The following is a 20,705-nucleotide window of genomic DNA, read 5'->3' on the forward strand; positions in this document are numbered from 1 at the left end:
GCCTTGCCCTTCACACACAGATCCACTCCTGCAGGCTGTGTGCCCCCATCAATCACACACACTGGTGTTTTGTGAGAAAACATTCAAAGTTATTAGTAAGCCTGTGATATCCGTTTTAACACACTGACTGATAACTGTACTGAATGACTGCGCTGTATGGTGTTTCCCAGGGACCAAGGCCTTAGTCTTGCTCTTGTTATGATAGGCAGTGACCCTGTTCCACACTAAACCACTGAATTTCAACTTAAATCAACACCTTTTGTTATATATGGGAGTAGATGCAGTGCTTTGCAGTTTGTTTTTATCCCAAACACACCTTTTTGTCTGAGAATACCACACTTCTGTTTCATCATTGCCATAATGTCTGTAGGTTGGCTGTCGTCACACTATTAAAGTCTTTTCGATTTTCAACAGAAGGCTTCTTTTCAGACAGCTGATCCAAACTAGTTGTGTGGATAATAGTTTTCCTTTACCATTGTTATCCTCATGTGCCAGGCTTCAATTTTTCCAAAGATCCCACACAAATTAGATAAAGGTAACTGGGGAAGATTGGTGGGATTTCCGATTATGTAACTGAGGTGATACAGGCATCAACAATGACAAATAACCTGAGAATAATCTATGTGAGTATTACATCATGATGGGAAGGACCAGAGGGAATGTTGTTTTCTCTGATGTAATAATCTGTGGGAAGCTGACAGCATTTTCTCTTCCTTACTGAAATTACCATTAGTCACTGAGAACATAACCACTGACTGTGTTAATGTTTAATGAACAAATGTGTATTGGTGTGTATTGGAAGAATGCCTAGACCTGCATAAGTCCACAAGGTAAAAAGTAAAAGTTTAAGTTATAATTTCTGGAACAAAAAGGTAAATAACAGACTATCAGCTTATCTATAAGGATAGAAATACTATAAATCCATGGGTTCAGATTTCAGTACAGCCTTGGAGCAGGGCTAGGAGAATGCATTAAAACTTCAGAAAATGTACATGAATTTCTCTAACTTTGTCATTAGGGATCACTGGAATGATCTGAATAGATAACAGCTCCTTTAATACTGTCAACAATGATCTATCTACATTTTGTTTGTTGTTTAGCACCGCACTCTGCCATATTCGAGCTTTGGAAGCACAACAATTAAAATTTATAATAACCTGTACAAAGTCTAGCTTGACCCATGAAGATCCAGGTTAGAATGGATCTTCAACAACTGATGCTTGTCATAAGAGAAGACTAACAGGATCAGGTGGTCAGGGCTGCTGACTTGTGTCATCATGTCTAAATTGCGTAGATTGGTGCTCATGCGGTTGATTGTCCAGACTGGATTTTTTACAGACTGCTGCCATGGTGGTGGAATATGGCTGAGTGTGGTGTTAAATACCAAACCAATCAACTGATGTTATTATTATATAACATGACCTTGGTCATGCTCCTGGCAAGGTCATGCTAGCATTGGATTCCTGTGTTTTGACAAGATCCTGATTGTACAGACCATCTGTTTCAGTATGCTATAGCTTGGTTCTGGATAATGCCTTAATTGTTTGCACTGTTTGGGTTAGTTTTAGCTGGGATTCAAGTTTTGGAAAGGCCTCTTTAAAGAGGGCAAAGTTGACAAAGTAACACTTGTATGGATTGTAACTTTTTATATATCTATATGGCAACATTATTTTCAGCATGATAACTAGATCAGGATCCACATAGAAACAATTTTATCCAAAAAATTGTCCTTCATACAATTACTACTATGCATTAGCAAACAAATTGTCATGGTTACACTATGGTAATAACAATTCCCATCACTATGATCAAGGAAAATACAAAACATATTTCCCTAGCTGGCTTACCTATCATCAAAACTGAAATCATGTACACCAAAACACAACAGAAATCACAAAAATAGGAAAATAAGCTCCCAAAACTGCAACAATATCCTGTAAAACCGAAACAAACGCTCTTTAACGTATCAGCTGCAACAGCACCTGAGAATGGTCACAGAGAGCACAGAACAGCAGTCATAGCATCCAAAAATGGCCGTGATGGCATCCGGAAACAGCATAACTATCGTCAAAGATGGCAGAGAGGGGGGTGGGGGGTGGGGTGGGGTCGAACAGGCTTTGGTCAGTAGTGTTTTTCGTGACCATGAGTCTAATTTTGAAAATTTGATATCTGGCTGTAGCACATCAACCCCCTGTTGTACTAAGCTTCAAACCTACGTTCATACTTCTCAGTGTCAAGCTTGCGATTCTGCACAATTTGGTCCCAGATGTGAGGTGTTGCAATAATGTTATTCAATGCAAGTAATACGATAAAGGCATGTGCTGCATCATGTGTCAGTCAGTAAATAAAAGGTATGGTGATACATATTTATGTTATTTCAAATAAGATGTGGTGAGAGGAGTGATAATCTCCAAGCAAAATAGTAAATTGGTGTGCTATTTGTTAATCCCTGTGAGAAATGGTAAAGTGATGTGTCATATTTATATTATGCCAGGAGGAAATGGCAAGGGTAACAATAATGTTTGCTATGGAATAAAAGTAACAGAAGGAGTTGATAACAGTGTTGTGTGTTGTTTCAAAAGGTTATCAGTCAGACACACACAGCACTGCCCTATCCTCTATCCTGACTACATTGTTGTACAAATGTCAGGATATAACACCTTGCAGCTTCCTTTTAAAAGCAGGGGTTCATATTGCAGTGGCACAATAGGACACCCAATATGTTAGGCCAGGTAGATTTTTAATGGAAGGAAATTTCATGTAAATGTTATTGCTGTCAGAGTACAGTGATGGATTTGATTTATATGATTCTGTTTGGGATTATGTAAAGACAGAACTAACATGCAGTGTAAATTGTTTGTAGGATCTTTAGAGCATCAAATCTGAGCAACTGGGAACCAATGACATGTCAACCAAGTCAGCGAGCCTCACCACCCGATCCTGTTAGTCGCCTCTAAAGACACTAGAAACATGGATGGAAAATGAAAATGTCAGTTTCTTCTGAAAAGTTATGAATAAAAGGGTTGTTTTAAAAAGCCCCTGAAGATCTGGGGTAGAACAGGTCTTCAGTAACCTATACTTGCCTCAAAAGGCGATTACGTTTGTCTTTAGAGTTTAGAGGTTATCTTTATATTACAGGTTTCTACATAATAATGACAAATTTTATGAACATTTCCTGCAAAACAATGGTCCACAAGGCTAGTGAAACATCAAAACTCACAAAATAGAAGTTGTTTTCACTATAATTTGTCTTTAGTGTGCTTCCCAAGGATTTTGCATAGCATCTACAAACATATGACTATTTTAGTCCTTGGTAGAGTGTTCATAGGAGTTCCCATTATCCATTCAGTGATCCTCCTCTCATCATATATAAACCTAAAGTGTGCTTCTCACTATATATTTGGTCATCTCTTGTTTTCCCAGAATAACCGCAGTTGAGGTTTTTGTTTTGGAGGGACAGGCTTTACTTTTTAGCTAGAAAGACCTCTTCCCAGGTTTTACTTTTCCTAACTTTATATGAACATCAACATTCAAATGATACATGAGTGTTTGAAATCGATCGAAAAATATCGTTCAAGATTAAACTCACAATAAAACAAATATTTTCCCAAGCAGGATTGGAACTGCAGATCTCAGAACCATAGGCAGACGCTCTACCGCATGGCCACCAGGCTGACGGTATATATGAAATCCCTCCCTCCCCAGTTTTGCATTGTCTACCAAAACCGAGGAGAATTGTTTTCTCCTATACATACAAACCTCTGTCACAGCCGTAACAACACATTAACCTGGTTAAACAATTTGTATGAAATACAGCGTTTCATATTTGCCCAAATTTTATAAATTTGAGGAACTGCACTTTCAACATGCCCTGAATAACTGTAAAGAGATATTACAAATGAACAGAAGAATGTCATGTTTATGTCTGAAGACCATTTGTGGCAACAAAATCCATGCTAGATAAACAATTTTGCTATGAAATGGAGTGGTATAGGTTTAGTCAAAGGTCATTGATCTCCAGACAGCCAGAAGCCATGGAAGATATTTTGAATTCAGCTGAAGAACAGACAACCCACTTTAGGCATTGCGCTCTGTTTTGGCTGAATTTCTTTTTTAATTACTACCCAACCTCACAGTCATTGTAACTTTAGTAACCCATATGTATCAGTGGTGTTATACAATGGTGTGAAGGAAATCTGTACAATCAGGAGTCCATTCTTTGCAACAGACAGCCCAGGTGGTTCTTGTGTACTGACAGGGCTCACAGAATGTCCGACTTGTTTTGACACCTGTCAGGCAGAGTGCTTCTCCTTAACCCTGTGTGTGCCACTTGAGTCAGAGATGAGCCCTACTTAACCCTGCATGTGCCACTTATAGTAGGCTTCAGTAAATGGACTTGCTTGTACTCTCAGGTTATAGAGTATGGCAAGCCTGGCTAAATGGTAGGATTGTAGGTATATTGGGGGTGAAATGGAGTTTAACATCACAATTATTTCACTTTCTCAGTAAGTGAGTGAGTATGTTTTTACGCTGCTTTTAGTAATATTCCATCAATACCATGGCAGGGACCACCAGAAATGGACTTCACACACTATACCCATGTAGGGAATCGAACTGGGGCCTTCAGTATGACGATCAAACACTTTAACCACTAGGCTACCCCACTGTCCCACTTCCATAGTGGCATGTATGCACTCGTGTGTTGTACTACTCATTCTAGCCCAGTCATATAGACCAGAATAGTAGTACCAGCTCATGTGCAACATGGTCAGTTGCTGACAATGTCAGTACTGGTAAGCATACAGGATAGTCTTATTTGTCTTCAGCAAGCCGTGCTTGGCTTAACAGATGCCTGATGGGATTGGGCGGTCAAGCTTGATGACTTGCTTGACCCATGTCATCGTATCCCAAGTGAGTAGATTGATTCTCATGCTGTTGATCAATGGATTGTCTGGTCCAGATTTGATTATTGCGCCATATAACTGTATTGTTTCTGAGTATTGGGTTAACAAACCCTGGACTTAAAAAGTTTTGTAGTGCTATCGCACTGAGATACCTTGTTATAGCTAAATATGGATTTCCCAAAACAGACATGATATGCTGACCCTGAGAAAAATAACTGTGAGTTGTCTCACATTTTCTTGATGCTCAAGACGCTTGAAGTTCTGGGTGATCAGGCTTCATCGGTTCCCAATTGCACAGATCGATGCTCATGTTGTTGATCACTGGATTGTCAGGTCCAGACTCCATTATTTACAGACCGGTGCCATATAGCTTGAATATTGCTTAGTATGGCGTAAAACTAAACTCACTCACTCGCTGACTTGATTGACACTTCATTGGTCCAGACTATATTATTTACAGGCGGCCACCATATAGCTGGAATATTGCTGAGTACAGCGAAAACTAAACTCACTCACTCACTGATGAAGTTCTGGGTTAGAATTGACCTTCAGCAATGCATGATTGACATAAGGGGTGACCATCAGGATCAGGTGGTCAGACTTGCTGACTTGGTTGACATGTCATTGCGTCCAAATTCTGTAGATTGATGCTCATTATTCACAGCCAGGGAATCAAACTCAGAACTTTCCACACTCTTGGCACCAATAATTAATCCTGTTATTATTCATAGCTGTAATGAGGTAGCCTAGTGGTTAAGGTGTTTGCTTGTCATGCTGGAGACCCAGGTTCTATCCCCTAATGGGCACAATGTGTGAGACCCATTTCTCTTGTTCCCATTTTGCTGGAATATTGCTAAAAGCAGCATAAAACTAAACCCACTCACTTCACTTCATCCACTCCACCATGGAGATAGAACGATCCCGAGAAGTCAGTGCACAGTACAATACAATGTAGTGAGAATCATTGTTTGTGATGGATGTGTGTCATCTGTAAAAGACGTCAGTATATTTGTGTTTTCAATAGTCTAAAAAAATCATTTCCTTGCGTACCTGAACTTTCTTATGACTTTTCCAGTTGTTAAGGAATCTAGATAATGTATGCAGTGTGGTATGTAGTCCTCAAATTGGCTAGCTATGCCTGAAGGTTAGCGGCCGGCAAACAAATTCACTAGCCAAATGATTACAGAAAGGTAAAGTACCATCATGAAAATTCACTAGCCAGTCACACCAGTGACTGTAGAGATTTACTGACCCAACTGGATTTTAACTAGTAACAGGCTATTCTGCTCACTGAATGTATGTGTATCAACATATATATCAAAATAAATCATTCTGACCTGCCTCTTATATAGATACATAGAATGACTTAAATAACTTAAAAGCATCCTTATGATTTCATCATGTTATATGACCCATGAAGGTCCCGGGGTAGAACAGGCCTTCAGCAACCTATGCTTGCCATAAAAGGCGACTATGCTTGTCGTAAGAGGTGACTAACGGGATTGGGGGGTCAGGCTCTCTGACTTGGCTGACATGTCATCGGTTCCCTTTTGTGCAGATTGATGCTCATGTTGTTGATCATTGGATTGTCTGGTCCAGACTCGATTATTTACAGACCGCCACCATATAGCTGGAATATTGCTGCATGGCGTAAAACTAAACTCACTCACTCACTCACTCACTCACTCATCATGTTATATAGGAAATTTAATAAGAATATTTTAAAAGAATTAAGTAACATCCTGAACGTATATTAAAAGGTTGTGTCTTTCCAACGATACACACCCTATTTGTACTTGGTAAAAAAACTGTTATCATATCTGTTTCTTGGTAGTAAAGATGTTATACAAGCAGTATATATATATAAGTTATTACACCTCCTCCTAGTCTCTAGTTGACCATACAGACTGTATCCAACTTGTGGTAGTAACCAACAAATTACTCCTTTACTATCCAATCTTACACTTAATTATCCTTGTTAAACCTGACAGGGAATTCAAATAACAGAACATGAGGGACTAAGATGTGCCATTACAAGAAGCAACCCTTCTTTAATCTTCACTGACCCTTACTTCTCATCACCAGGAATAATTCACTGATACTGTTCATTGTAACTTGTCAGGTTAATTATCTGACCAGAGCCAGAGTTGGGAGGGTAATAACAGTTTGTTATATCCTAACTGGCCATGGTGTAATGCTGAAGGATTGGTACATACCTCTGTAACTGTCCATCAGAGCTAGTACAACCAACAGTGGTAACTGGAATTATGTTGATGATGGGAGGTCTCGCAAAGGTCAGGCAAAGGAGTGGTAAAGAGTCAAAGAATTCAGACAACCAGGGTTCAAGGATTTCTGGGGGGTTTGTTTTAGTCTGTTTAGGGTATTTTGGCCGGTGTGTGAAAAAAAAGTCCTAAATTTGTCTAGGTAAAAAGTGTTCTGGAAAAAATAGTCCTAAATTGAAAACTTACAAATTACAACTCATTCCTTTGAAAACATTTTTTAAGGATCAAAGATCAATTTGAATGTCTAATCTGTTTGTTGTAATCATAAGACGCAAGTACTTCATGTTTCTGATGGTCATTTAAAAGATCTAAGACCTACCTAAATATTTAATGCGTCTTTTTAATCATCCTTTGTATGTAAGTGCTTCATTTTTTTAAAATCCTCATTCAAAAGATAAAAGATCATTTAATCTATTTAATAGAACAGAGTAGTCAATGATTTTCTAAAATCTTTGACTACAAAGTTGATGAATATAAAGGTTTTTATTACAACAGGACTTTTTTCAGTACTTTTGTAGGCAACCTGAAGAACAAGGATTCATGTCTCTCTCCATAGACCCTGTTCTATTTCTGGCATTCAAGCTTTACTTCGGTACTCCACAACATATGTCTACAAAGGGCAAAATAAACCTCAAGTCAGTTCTTAACATCAGAGCCAGTCTAGATTTCCCAAATGATTCCAGACTTAGTATTCATTCATTTATTCTCAAGGAAATAGGAGACGTATCTGTCTGTTGTTTAAGTGTTTGCTCATTATGCCCCAAACTTTGGTTCAATTCCCTACATGGATACAATTTGTGAAGCCCATCTCTAGTATTCCCTGCAGTGATATTGTTGGAATATTGCTAAAGTGGTATAAACCTATGTTCACACATCTTACTTCCTTATTGATAACCAACTTCTAAGATGCCAAACAGATCACTCACTCACTCACTCACTCACTCACTCACACACGCATGTACCCACGCACTCACTCATTATGTTCTTATCACTATGTACCATAAATTTTTGTATTTCCCTATATTTGAACATATGCTCGTATGAATGTTACCTGAATATTTATGTGAACTGGTCATATTCATGTCTATAAAATGCCTCCTTTTTGCAATGGAATGCCAGGTTTTTCTGTAAATATATCTTTTCTAATCTAAAACTTGAAATCACACTGGGAATTGAGGCGGTGGTATCCATGGAGATATGACTGCATGTCGTTATTTCCTTAGAAATTCTGCAGAAGTTGAGTGTCAGTTGAAGATTCAGGTGATCAGTATGTCACATTGAAAAGTTTCCTGATGCATTGTAGAATGTATGAAATTAAGATTCAGAGAACAATTACCACAGGTTCATCAAGTGTCTACCTGAACTGACTTATTCTTCATCTTATTGGTTGGTTGGTTGGTTGGTTGGTTGGTTGGTGAATCCAGTACTCAGCAATACTCTAGCTGTAGTTTGGAGGTCTGTAAATAATAGAGTCTAGACCAGAAAATCCTATGATCAACAGCGATATCTACGGGACTCGATGACATAGGTCAGCCAAGTCAGCAAGCCTGACCAACCGATCCCATTAGTCGCCTCTTACGACAAGGATGAGTTACTGAAGACCATGTCTAACCCGCACTGTGATAGAACTGGTTTAAGTGTGGATTGGTATAAGTACAATTCCCATATGTGCATGCATGCCACTATGACAATGAAACAATTGTGACATTTCCCTCCATTTCATCCCACCATGCTTACAACCCCTACTACCCACAGTACACAATCAGAATACTATGATAGTAGGGGTGTCATGATACAGGTGCCTCACCATACAGTACATATCATGACACTGATGTCACAATATGATATGTATCACGATATAGTGTTTCCGACATTTTCTGCATAACGAGCAGAGATTGCCTTCATGGGAGGAAGTCTGATGTTGAAACCATAGCTCACTGAATATACCTGTTAGCAACTAATCCAAGTCATGTCTGTTATAGGTTTATTATTAGAGAAAGGACAACTATCCACCAGCCAAGTACATATCACTCACTCTCAACAATCATGTTTGCTGTTTTGTGTAAAAGATATAAGAGACAAATGTGTTAAGACTTGAAATAGTAATCGATATATGTAAGAAACCAAATCGATATAAAGTCAAGTGATAGTGATACAATCATAGTCAGTGATGCGACCAAGTCAGACCACCCAGTCCTCATATGGTAGTCGCTTCTTTGACACACTTGGGTTGGTGAAGATCAATCTTCACAGCTCATTTATCTTCAATAGCGTGATGAAGAGTGAGCAAGTGAGGTTAGTTTTACCCCACTTTTAGCAATATTTCAGCAATATCATGGCAGGGACACAAAAGTGGGTTTGTAGGGAATCAAACCTGGGTCTTTAGCAAGATAAGCATGTGCATTATCCACTCGGTTACCCAGCCATCCTTACAAATCATATTGTGCTTCTCACCTACCTCCCTGCTAGACAGTCAGCCTCTCTAAATCACGCTCATATTGTTGCCAAACATCAGCATAATGATGAAGAAAACCGGCATCTGAGAGAGTTATAAGGAAGATATTAACTGAGTTGTAATGAAACAAACAAATGGTGAAATTAAATATTTCAAATGAATAAGAAAATATTAATTAGCCTTTTTATGACATTATGCAACACAAGAACCTCTGGCCTCTGGTTAATCTTAGCAGACTAATTGCTAGAGAAGGGATCCAAGGGGAGCCATTATTGCACAATATCTAGTTATTTTGAATAGTGCTACTTAAGATCTAGACTAATGCTTAGTCACTGAATATATATAATTTTGATAGTAATAAATGAATCCATTTTAAATGAAAAGGAGCACCAGGGAGATCAGGAACCTGAACAAAGGGAAATCTAGACTTGCTTTATATAGGGCTTTAGTATTGCAGGGAAGGCTAGGCATTAGAGAAAACATGTGGCTCAGGGACCATGAGACAGACTACTAAAGAACTAACAGTGTAGATGATTGAAATAGGTTAATGCTCAATCTGAATACATATATTATTTTGAAAAAGAAAACTAACCCATATAAATTGAAAAGGAGCCTCAGGGTGACCAGAGATTAATTTGAGACTTTAGCATTGCAGAGATGGCTTGGCAGTAAGGAAAATAATGTGGTTCAGGGACTGTGAAACAGACTAATTATTGCAATTGTAACCGTGAACCTGTGACATGGAAGGGATCAACTGTAGATGGTGTGGCTACTAGAGGTTTTGACAGATGGACAGTAAAACCCTGGATAAACACGGACACCCACTGATTTTCTCTCCAGGGATCAGCCCCTGTAGATTTAACCCGTAATTATTGATGCTCTTAAGGCTGAAACACTCCTAATTTACACAGCTCAACAGCTATTTCTGTCAACATGGGCATGGAAAGTGTTAATTGCCTTCACATGGAGAATATCGCAGTTGTGGCTAACATTCATGCATAGTTGTCTCCCTTACTGTATTGAGTGGATGCTTCACATTATTGATTGTTGCATTAATTGCACTGAATTGTTAAAATACATTTGCAGGGATATTTTCTTAGGTTAATGCAATTAATCATTTCCATTTTCATTCTTACCTGTATTGAGAAATTCTGGGGTGCCTTTATTGCAATTTGAAACGCAAAACCTGACCAACAATATGTCAGTTGGAAGAACCAACCAAATTCTGGGAGTTTGTGTAAAAATTATGATTTATGCGACGAATGCTGGGGAAAAAAATCTAACTGCCTGCAAGAACATTTTAAAAAATTCACCCTGGATACCCCCTCCTAATAAAAAAAATGTGAACTAAAGATGTTTGTTTGGTGCTTGCTTTCAAAGAAAAGGTTCTTCATTTTGTCCCTTGTATATAATATGGTTGTGTTCCATTCATGCCTGTGTGAGTGTACCCTGCCAAATGAGTGATGGGTCTGCTACAAGCTGGTAATGTACATCTCTCAGCACACAGCTCTACCATCACACTTTATGCCTGCTTTACCAGTTCCTTGAAATATTAATGTGGCTCTCTTTAGGAGGCCTGGATGTTATAGCTTGCGTGGATACATGAGGAATAGGAGGGAAGGCAGGTTTGGGGAAGGTGAGGACTTCACATGGGGAGTAAGGACATAATGGAATCATAAGGAAATAAGGATTAAAGTGTCTTGAAGAGAAGGACAGTGTGTTTAGAAATAGGGGTGATGTCTCTAGAGTTCAGTGTGTTTCAAAGTATGGATGGTATGTTTAGAATCAGGGACCCATATGTTTGGAGGCTGGGTGAGTGTGTCCATATGTTTAGAAATAGGAACCAGTGAGTTTAGAAACAGGGACCAGTGAGTTTAGAAACAGGGATCAGTGAGTTCAGAAGCCAGAATCAGAGAGTTTAGTAACAGGGACCAGTGAGTTTAGAAACAGGGACCAGTGAGTTTAGAAACAGGAAGTAGAAACAGGGGACAGTGAGTTTAGAAACAGGCATCAGTGAGTTCAGAAGTCAGAATCAGCAAGTTTAAAAACAGGGACCAGCAAGTTTAGAAACAGGGACCAGTGACTTCAGAAGTCAGGGGTCAGTGAGTTTAGAAGCAGGAGTCAGAGTCTTTAGAAACTGGGGTCAGAGAGATTAGAAGCAGGGGTCAGAATGTAACTGATTATTGGGATCATTGTGTTTAGAAACAGGGTTCAGTATGTTAAGAAGCAGGGTTTAGTATTAACCTGGAGTCCATGTGTTTAGAAGCAAGGGTCAGTATGTTTAGAAACTGGGGTCAGTATGTTTAGAATCAGGAGTCAGTAAGTTTAGATACAAAGGTTGATGTGTTTTAGAAGTGTGTTCAGGTGGACTCATTGGTTTCATTAGACGCAATGGCCAGTGTGTCAAAAAGCAAAGGTTGGTGTTCCTGGAAACAAGGGTAGGTGTATTTAGAAGCCATGGCTAATGTGTCTATAATCAGTCTCAGTAAATGTTTGTTGAGGGAAAGATGGACTTGGAAGGAAAGGTTCATGTGTCTTGATAGGAAGGGTCTTGGTGGTCTCTGAACCAATGGTTAATGTCTTTGGAAACGAAGTTTAGAGTCTCTTTCAAATAGAAGGGTATCGTGGGAGAAATGGTGTCTAACAAAAAAAGAAAGACTTGTGTGTCTTCAGAAGCAAGGGTTGGAATCTGAAAGCAAGTTTCAGCATGTGTATGTCAGAGGGGAGATTAACATTTTATGGGTGAAGATATTGGCGTTCTGGATGCAGGAGCTGTGTTGTCAAGTTGTGTGGTAAATTTGGAGACAGGTGCTGCAGCCATGGCTCAGTAATCACCTGGAGAAGGTTATTGTCGGCACCCTACTGGGGAAGTAATTGGGGCTTCTCAACACACAGAGTCATCCGCATTCTGACAATTTATGATGTGCACTGAAACCAGCGTGACAGCTCAATCAACATTGGCTGGGTAACAGGGACTCTTGTTTACCACTCTGGACAGAATTAAAGCAGATTCCTTATTACCTCCTTCTAAAAGATTAATGGTGTTGTATTGCATAGTCAGGAAGTAAGTGAATGGGCAATTTTTAATCCTTGTTGCCCATGTCTGGCAAATTCTTGAGATTCTTAATAATCTGAGAGTTGATACTAGCCATATCATTATGATCAGGTGAGGCAGAAGGAGGGGTTATGTTGGGTTCATCTTTATTGCAATTGAATAGCAACATATATTGATGGGTATGTGTGGTTTCTTGCATTAACTTGGACCAATCCTGGTCTTATAATGGGAGATTCTGAAATAGTAGCATAAATACCTTACTCCCAGTTTGCTGAGTCGGAGGCAATGAGTCCTTGTTTTATTGACTACCTCCATTGTGTAGTGGTTACAGCATCCACCTAAGAGTGAAAGTTCACTGTTTTTATCCCCGACCGCTTCATACCAAAAGACTAAAATATGGTACTTGTTGGTCACTGACTGTCACTCTGTATTAATAGGTACAAGGACTGCCAAAATGATAGGTAAAAGGACTGCCAAAAGACTAAAATATGGTACTTGGTGGTCCCTCTGCATTAATAGGTTCAAGGACTACCTAAAGACTAAAATATGGTACTTGTTGGTCACTGACTGTCACTCTGTATTAATAAGGTACAAGGACTGCCAAAAGACTAAAATATGGTACTTGTTGGTCACTGACTGTCACCCTGTATTAATAAGGTACAAGGACTGCCTAAAGACTAAAATATGGTACTTGTTGGTCACTGACTGTCACTCTGCATAATGTGTTGAGTGGTGTATTCATGCTTAACTATGGCATGGTATTTCAGTGAACTACCAATATAAAACCAGGTTAAGTCTAGGCTTGTACAAGCAGCCACACATGCTCACAAATGCATGTCGTCATGTGGGCAAAATATTCTTAAGTAGGATGTTAAACCCTATTTCACTTCATCTCGTTGTATTCCTTTGGTATTGAACCTGCTTTAGGCAAGGTAGCAACAGGTACCATGTATCAAGTGGTTTTAGTTTCCTTGCAATCTTCAGGGGTCAAACATCCCATCACCTGACGCCGAGGACTACTCTGTATTAATAGGTTTTCATTTCGGAAAATCAAATAATGGTATCTTACTTGTCTGTGGACTAGTAGATAACTTCCACTTATGGTTTCAAACTGCAAATGAACTTTAATTTCATTTGATATCTGCTCATAATGAAGCTATTACATTTCTCAATAATAGTAATATAGAGCTATTGTTCTTTGGAATTTATCACTGTTCGATAAATAGTCCAGTAAACATTAACATCAAACATTGTGCCATAAAATCAGGGGAAGTGGAAAATTAGTCAAGACAAGTTACTTTCTTGAAGTCACTTGCCCTGTGGCAAGTCGCTTATCAAAAACAAATTGAACCCCTGTAATCTGAACTTGATATGTTTATATTAAAGTGTAATGAGCGTATAACACATGAATTTTTGCAACATTTGAAAATGTACTTTGGTGCAGTGATTGTTAAGCCACAACCTCTGCAGACAGCCTGCTTGTTAGACGAATTGTTCAAACACATATTCAAAATTTAAGACAATAACATTTGTGTACATTATGGATAATTCTTCTTAAATATGGTAAGCATATTCCCTATGGTATTGTTATTTTGCTATGTTAAATATTACACAACTAATTAAATATGACCTGTGGCCTCCACCCCCATAAACATATAATTGGAAATGACAAGTGACAATTATTTGTTAGAGAGGGAATAAACTACATTTTGTCAAGATTGATATGGCAGAGAATCAATAGTGCAGCAAACATCCAACTGAAGTAACAACAGTGAAAATCCCATGCTGTAAGAGTGTTATTTCCCAAATGTGATGTATCACAGCCGTCATTCCTAGAGTGATATTCCCCAGTCAGGCTTTATGAGGGTGGCACATTTACAGCCTATTTATGAAGGCAGCTGGTGTTTGCCACAGACTCACCTTGTGATGGCACCAGACATTGTTTTAATCTTTGGTGTTATTGAGTCAACTGATGCTCTGAGCAGCTTGAGGAAAACTGTCAACAGGCCTGTAAAAGTGAGCAATGTTAAGTAATCAAGCTATGTCGGCCATGGTGGGATGTTGTTTAACACAAATATCTACCAGGATCTCTTGTGTGTTGGAAATACTTTGTTACACTCTTAAAACATTGTAACATTTACAGTATTTGGTGAATTCTTTGTTGTTTTAGTTCCAATAAAGTCCACTTGAAAAAGTTGAAGTTATGTAATGGAGACTGACATTGTCTATGTTCAGATTTGCTTTGTTCTTTTTCACATTATTTTAATTCAAAGGGGCTAAGTAGTTAAAATCTAATAATTGTTATTTTATTTCCATGAAATTTTATGAATTATTTAAAATTATCTTGATTTTAGAACTATTTTACTAACTTCTGCAGTGGTGCATAAAGTCCAGATAAGAAAAAGAGGTTCTGATTTTGACAAGTTGAAATCCTGTTAAAGTTCTAATTGTACTTGATATTTAGAAAGTGTGGATGTGTAAATGCTCAAGAGGTGGTGTATTTATGACACTTTAAATGTGTGTTTTATATGTGACAATACTCTTAACATGATGAAGTACCAATGACAATAACCCAGGCATATTATCCATAACAATCAGAGGTTCAAGAATTCCATCGCCGATGCCTGGGCAAGTCGGTTTCCACTTCAGGCAATGAAATAATGGCATCTAACTTGTTCGTGGACTACTAGATAATTTCTACTTATGGTTTCAAACTGCAAATAATCATTTCATATCTGCTCGTAACAAAACTATTAAAATTCGCAGTAGTGATAAAGTAGAGCTGGCAGAGAGTGAAATTATCACTCTTCGATAGATAGTCCAGTAAACATTAAGATCATGCATTGTGTCATAAAATAAGGGCAAGTGGAAAATTAGTCAGGACAAGTTACTTTCTTGAAGTCACTGTGGCAAGTGGCTTTCAAAATATTTTTGAAGCTCTGGTGCTGGTGATTAGGTGCCTGACACTGAAGGTCAGGACAGTTACTTTCTTGAAGTCATTTGCCCTGTGGCAAGTGGTTTTCAAAATATTTTTGAACTCCTGACATGGTGGGTTAACCATAACAGTGCTTTAGACATGGTGGGTTAACCATAACAGTGCTCTAGACATGGTAGGTTAACCATAACAGTGCTTTAGACATGGTAGGTTAACCATAACAGTGCTCTAGACATGGTGGGTTAACCATAACAGTGCTCTAGACATGGTGGGTTAACCATAACAGTGCTCTAGACATGGTAGGTTAACCATAACAGTGCTTTAGACATGGTGGGTTAACCATAACAGTGCTTTAGACATGGTGGGTTAACCATAACAGTGCTTTAGACATGGTGGGTTAACCATAACAGTGCTTTAGACATGGTGGGTTAACCATAACAGTGCTTTAGACATGGTGGGTTAACCATAACAGTGCTTTAGACATGGTGGGTTAACCATAACAGTGCTCTAGACATGGTAGGTTAACCATAACAGTGCTCTAGACATGGTAGGTTAACCATAACAGTGCTTTAGACATGGTGGGTTAACCATAACAGTGCTTTAGACATGGTGGGTTAACCATAACAGTGCTCTAGACATGGTGGGTTAACCATAACAGTGCTCTAGACATGGTGGGTTAACCATAACAGTGCTCTAGACATGGTGGGTTAACCATAACAGTGCTCTAGACATGGTGGGTTAACCATAACAGTGCTTTAGACATGGTAGGTTAACCATAACAGTGCTCTAGACATGGTGGGTTAACCATAACAGTGCTCTAGACATGGTAGGTTAACCATAACAGTGCTTTAGACATGGTGGGTTAACCATAACAGTGCTCTAGACATGGTAGGTTAACCATAACAGTGCTCTAGACATGGTGGTTTGACCATAACAGTGCTCTAGACATGGTGGGTTAACCATAACAGTGCTCTAGACATGGTGGGTTAACCATAACAGTGCTTTAGACATGGTAGGTTAACCATAACAGTGCTCTAGACATGGTAGGTTAACCATAACAGTGCTTTAGACATGGTAGGTTAACCATAACAGTGCTTTAGACATGGTGGGTTAACCATAACAGTGCTTTAGACATGGTAGGTTAACCATAACAGTGCTCTAGACATGGTAGGTTAACCATAACACTGCTTTAGACATGGTAGGTTAACCATAACAGTGCTCTAGACATGGTGGGTTAACCATAACAGTGCTCTAGACATGGTAGGTTAACCATAACAGTGCTCTAGACATGGTGGTTTGACCATAACAGTGCCCTAGACATGGTGGGTTAACCATAACAGTGCTCTAGACATGGTGGGTTAACCATAACAGTGCTTTAGACATGGTGGGTTAACCATAACAGTGCTCTAGACATGGTGGGTTAACCATAACAGTGCTTTAGACATGGTGGGTTAACCATAACAGTGCTCTAGACATGGTAGGTTAACCATAACAGTGCTCTAGACATGGTGGGTTAACCATAACAGTGCTTTAGACATGGTGGGTTAACCATAACAGTGCTTTAGACATGGTGGGTTAACCATAACAGTGCTCTAGACATGGTAGGTTAACCATAACAGTGCTTTAGACATGGTAGGTTAACCATAACAGTGCTCTAGACATGGTGGGTTAACCATAACAGTGCTTTAGACATGGTGGGTTAACCATAACAGTGCTCTAGACATGGTGGGTTAACCATAACAGTGCTCTAGACATGGTGGGTTAACCATAACAGTGCTTTAGACATGGTGGGTTAACCATAACAGTGCTCTAGACATGGTGGGTTAACCATAACAGTGCTCTAGACATGGTGGGTTAACCATAACAGTCCTTTAGACATGGTAGGTTAACCATAACAGTGCTCTAGACATGGTAGGTTAACCATAACAGTGCTTTAGACATGGTGGGTTAACCATAACAGTGCTTTAGACATGGTGGGTTAACCATAACAGTGCTTTAGACATGGTGGGTTAACCATAACAGTGCTCTAGACATGGTGGGTTAACCATAACAGTGTTTTAGACATGGTGGGTTAACCATAACAGTGCTCTAGACATGGTGGGTTAACCATAACAGTGCTTTAGACATGGTGGGTTAACCATAACAGTGCTTTAGACATGGTGGGTTAACCATAACAGTGCTCTAGACATGGTGGTTTGACCATAACAGTGCTTTAGACATGGTGGGTTAACCATAACAGTGCTTTAGACATGGTGGGTTAACCATAACAGTGCTCTGGACATGGTGGGTTAACCATAACAGTGCTCTAGACATGGTAGGTTAACCATAACAGTGCTCTAGACATGGTAGGTTAACCATAACAGTGCTCTAGACATGGTGGGTTAACCATAACAGTGCTCTAGACATGGTGGGTTAACCATAACAGTGCTCTAGACATGGTGGGTTAACCATAACAGTGCTCTAGACATGGTGGGTTAACCATAACAGTGCTCTAGACATGGTGGGTTAACCATAACAGTGCTCTAGACATGGTGGGTTAACCATAACAGTGCTCTAGACATGGTGGGTTAACCATAACAGTGCTCTAGACATGGTAGGTTAACCATAACAGTGCTTTAGACATGGTAGGTTAACCATAACAGTGCTTTAGACATGGTAGGTTAACCATAACAGTGCTCTAGACATGGTGGTTTGACCATAACAGTGCTCTAGACATGGTGGGTTAACCATAACAGTGCTCTAGACATTTTGGGTTAACCATAACAGTGCTCAGGGTTTACTACTATATCTGTAACAATGCTGTGGGTTTACTACTATATGTATAACAATCCTCTGGGTTTAATACTACATCTATAACAATGCTCTGGGTTTAATACTATATAACAATGCTCTGGGTTTAACACTATGTCTGTAACAATGCTCTGGGTTTACTGCTATAATGATAACGATGCTATGGGTTTACTACTATGTGTATGCCTATCTTGTGGGTTTACTGCTATATCCATAACGATGCTCTGTGTTTGTTGCTATGTCTATAACGATGCTCTGTTTGTTGCTATGTCTATAACGATGCTCTGTTTGTTGCTATGTCTATAACGATGCTCTGTGTTTGTTGCTGTGTCTATAACGATGCTCTGGGTTTGTTGCTGTGTCTATAACGATGCTCTGGGTTTGTTGCTGTGTCTATAACGATGCTCTGGGTTTGTTGCTGTGTCTATAACGATGCTCTGGGTTTGTTGCTGTGTCTATAACGATGCTCTGGGTTTGTTGCTATGTCTATAACGATGCTCTGGGTTTGTTGCTATGTCTATAACGATGCTCTGGGTTTGTTGCTGTGTCTATAACGATGCTCTGTGTTTGTTGCTGTGTCTATAACGATGCTCTGTGTTTGTTGCTGTGTCTATAATGATGCTCTGGGTTTATCACTATATCTGTTCTATTCTTTGAGTAATAGTATACCTGTATCTTGGTGTGCTGATGTTTGTGTGACAGTGTTCCGGATTGACCAGTGTAACTGTTGTTTGCCTACAGTGTTGTATATGTGTTTATTGCCTTGTAGGTGTGACCACCTGTTCCTCCATGAAGTGGACAACCCATACAATGCCATCACAGAGAATGTGTACTACGATTCGGACGAAGGAAACACATATGTTTCCATATCAGCACATCTCAAGCTTTCACACTGCATGGCAAATGGAACAACAGATATGGCCCAAAAATTCCAAGTTTCATTTTTAATTTTAGGTAAGTACAAGAATATATATGTCAATAATACTTCATTGAATGTAGACCTTATGCAAGGTTTGAGGAAAAGTTGATAATTCTTGATGCACTCACTCACTCTCTCACTCACTCACTCACTCATTTTGTGTAAAATTTATAGTTGCAATCATTTTTCTTCAAAAACAGATAGTATTCAACAGAGACCTGACCTCATTTGTGAAGTATTAAAACAAATTTCGAAAAATTATTTGAGAACAGTTGATGGTATTTTTACAACATGGAATTAAAATAAGAGGGGATAAGAGGAGAGTGTTATTACCTTGTGCTCTTTATGTGACTGTTTATTTACTGCCTCTGTAATTTGGTACGATAAACACTCCATGTAATATCTAGAGAAAAGAGTTATGGTCAGATACAAAGAATTTTTCAATCATAAATTATACGTTCTTCCACCATGTTTTGACACCCAAAGTTTTAGCTGATTGCAAAAGGCAGATAGCAACTTTTCACGAAGGACATGCACCTGAGAAGATATGTTATCAAGATGAGCTCGTTTCATTGTGTCTATTTGCCCGTCCACATGTCATTCTTTTTATTTTTTGTATGTCTCCATATATGGATACCAGCAGTGGTGAGATTGAAAGTTCATGGACAGAATGCTTATGTAATTTTCAACATGGCCGCTGTTGCATCCAGTTCAACACGTTATTATTGTCCATTATTTAACTTTGTATAGGAGATTTATTGTATTAGTAGCATAAAAATGTTGGTTTTTAGTTTTATTTTTTACTATGCAATGACCCTTTATTATATTAGTTTAACAACTCACTCAGCAAAATTTCAGCCATATGGCATCAGTCTGTAAACAATCGAGTCTGGATCAGACAATCATTGATCACAGCAAAATGACAATCACCTGGGAACTGATGACATGTGTCAGCCAAGTCAGCAAGTCTGACCATCCCATCAGACCCCTTCAGCATGGGGTCAATTCCACCCCAGATGTTCACTGGTTTTTTTAATAGTTTTTAACTATTCATAATGCTGTTTTGAAATTAAATCTTCGATAATTGTTCATTCCTAGCGTTTCTAGGACTTCTGTCCTGCCCCACAATGACACATGTGGTCTCCCTTTAGGAAAGTGAGCATGGTCAAAATAGTCTCTGTACACCAAGCAGAAAATAGGTATCCAGTGTGATAAGTCTTGAGTAATCAGGAGTTATAATATTCCCGCATGACTTAGCTGCATGGAGTTCAGAGGTATATAAGGGGTCACTATATACTTTCCACAAGTCCAATGAATTTTGGTCTATTGTATTCCTGTCAATACTCCTTCAGTAGAGTTTGCAGG

General features: G+C 39.0%; 1 protein-coding gene across 1 annotated transcript in view; it reads left to right on the forward strand.

Moving 5' to 3' along the window:
* LOC137258167 (suppressor of tumorigenicity 14 protein homolog) overlaps positions 1 to 20,705 on the forward strand; it is a 60,225-nt gene that overhangs the window by 23,273 nt on the left and 16,247 nt on the right. The window contains exon 4 of the mRNA XM_067795741.1: positions 19,191 to 19,375. Coding sequence (XP_067651842.1) covers positions 19,191 to 19,375 — 185 coding nt within the window. The remainder of the gene's footprint in view (positions 1 to 19,190; positions 19,376 to 20,705) is intronic.

This window comes from Haliotis asinina, chromosome 12 (genome assembly GCF_037392515.1).
Source record: "Haliotis asinina isolate JCU_RB_2024 chromosome 12, JCU_Hal_asi_v2, whole genome shotgun sequence".
Taxonomy (NCBI): domain Eukaryota; kingdom Metazoa; phylum Mollusca; class Gastropoda; order Lepetellida; family Haliotidae; genus Haliotis; species Haliotis asinina.